The sequence below is a fragment of the Egretta garzetta genome, unplaced genomic scaffold, assembly GCF_000687185.1.
Source record: "Egretta garzetta isolate BGI_Z169 unplaced genomic scaffold, ASM68718v1 scaffold219, whole genome shotgun sequence".
Taxonomy (NCBI): Eukaryota; Metazoa; Chordata; class Aves; order Pelecaniformes; family Ardeidae; genus Egretta; species Egretta garzetta.
The window spans coordinates 107,393-107,825 of NW_009260671.1; the positions used below are offsets into that span (position 1 = coordinate 107,393).

The 433-nt window shown below is 70.4% G+C and overlaps 1 protein-coding gene across 1 annotated transcript in view; it reads right to left on the reverse strand.

Moving 5' to 3' along the window:
• The window catches only part of SPEG (striated muscle enriched protein kinase), a 63,869-nt gene that overhangs the window by 51,737 nt on the left and 11,699 nt on the right, over positions 1 to 433 (reverse strand). Inside the window, 1 exon segment of the mRNA XM_035901117.1 lies at positions 240 to 283. Coding sequence (XP_035757010.1) covers positions 240 to 283 — 44 coding nt within the window.

The window sequence follows — 433 nt, forward strand, 5'->3', positions numbered from 1 at the left end:
GGAACTCAAAGCCGCTTCACTTCTGCCTGGCTCTGCCAGCTGGTACTGGCTCTGGCTGCCCAGCTGCCCCTGCCCGCGCCCGGAGCCCATCAGCCCTGAGCACCCTGGGCGCTGGCCCAGCAGCAGCAGTCCAGATCCTCGCCCATCCCTGCCCGCCCAGTGCTCCGTGGCCCTTCTCCCGCTCTCCCAACGGCCCAGCCTAGGGCGGGGGAGCAGCAGACCCCCTGCCCACACCCTACCCTCCACACCCTGCCCTGGCAGGAGGTGCCCAAGCTCTTCCCTCCTGCCTGGGGGGAGGCAGGGTGAAAGGGGTGCTCCCGGGGTGGGCGCACCACCTCCCCAAGACACCCTGCTGGGGGCTGTGTGTCCCACTCCGCACAGCTCAGGTGGCCCCAAGGGACGGCTCAGTGGGTGGGACGTGGACACGCAGGGA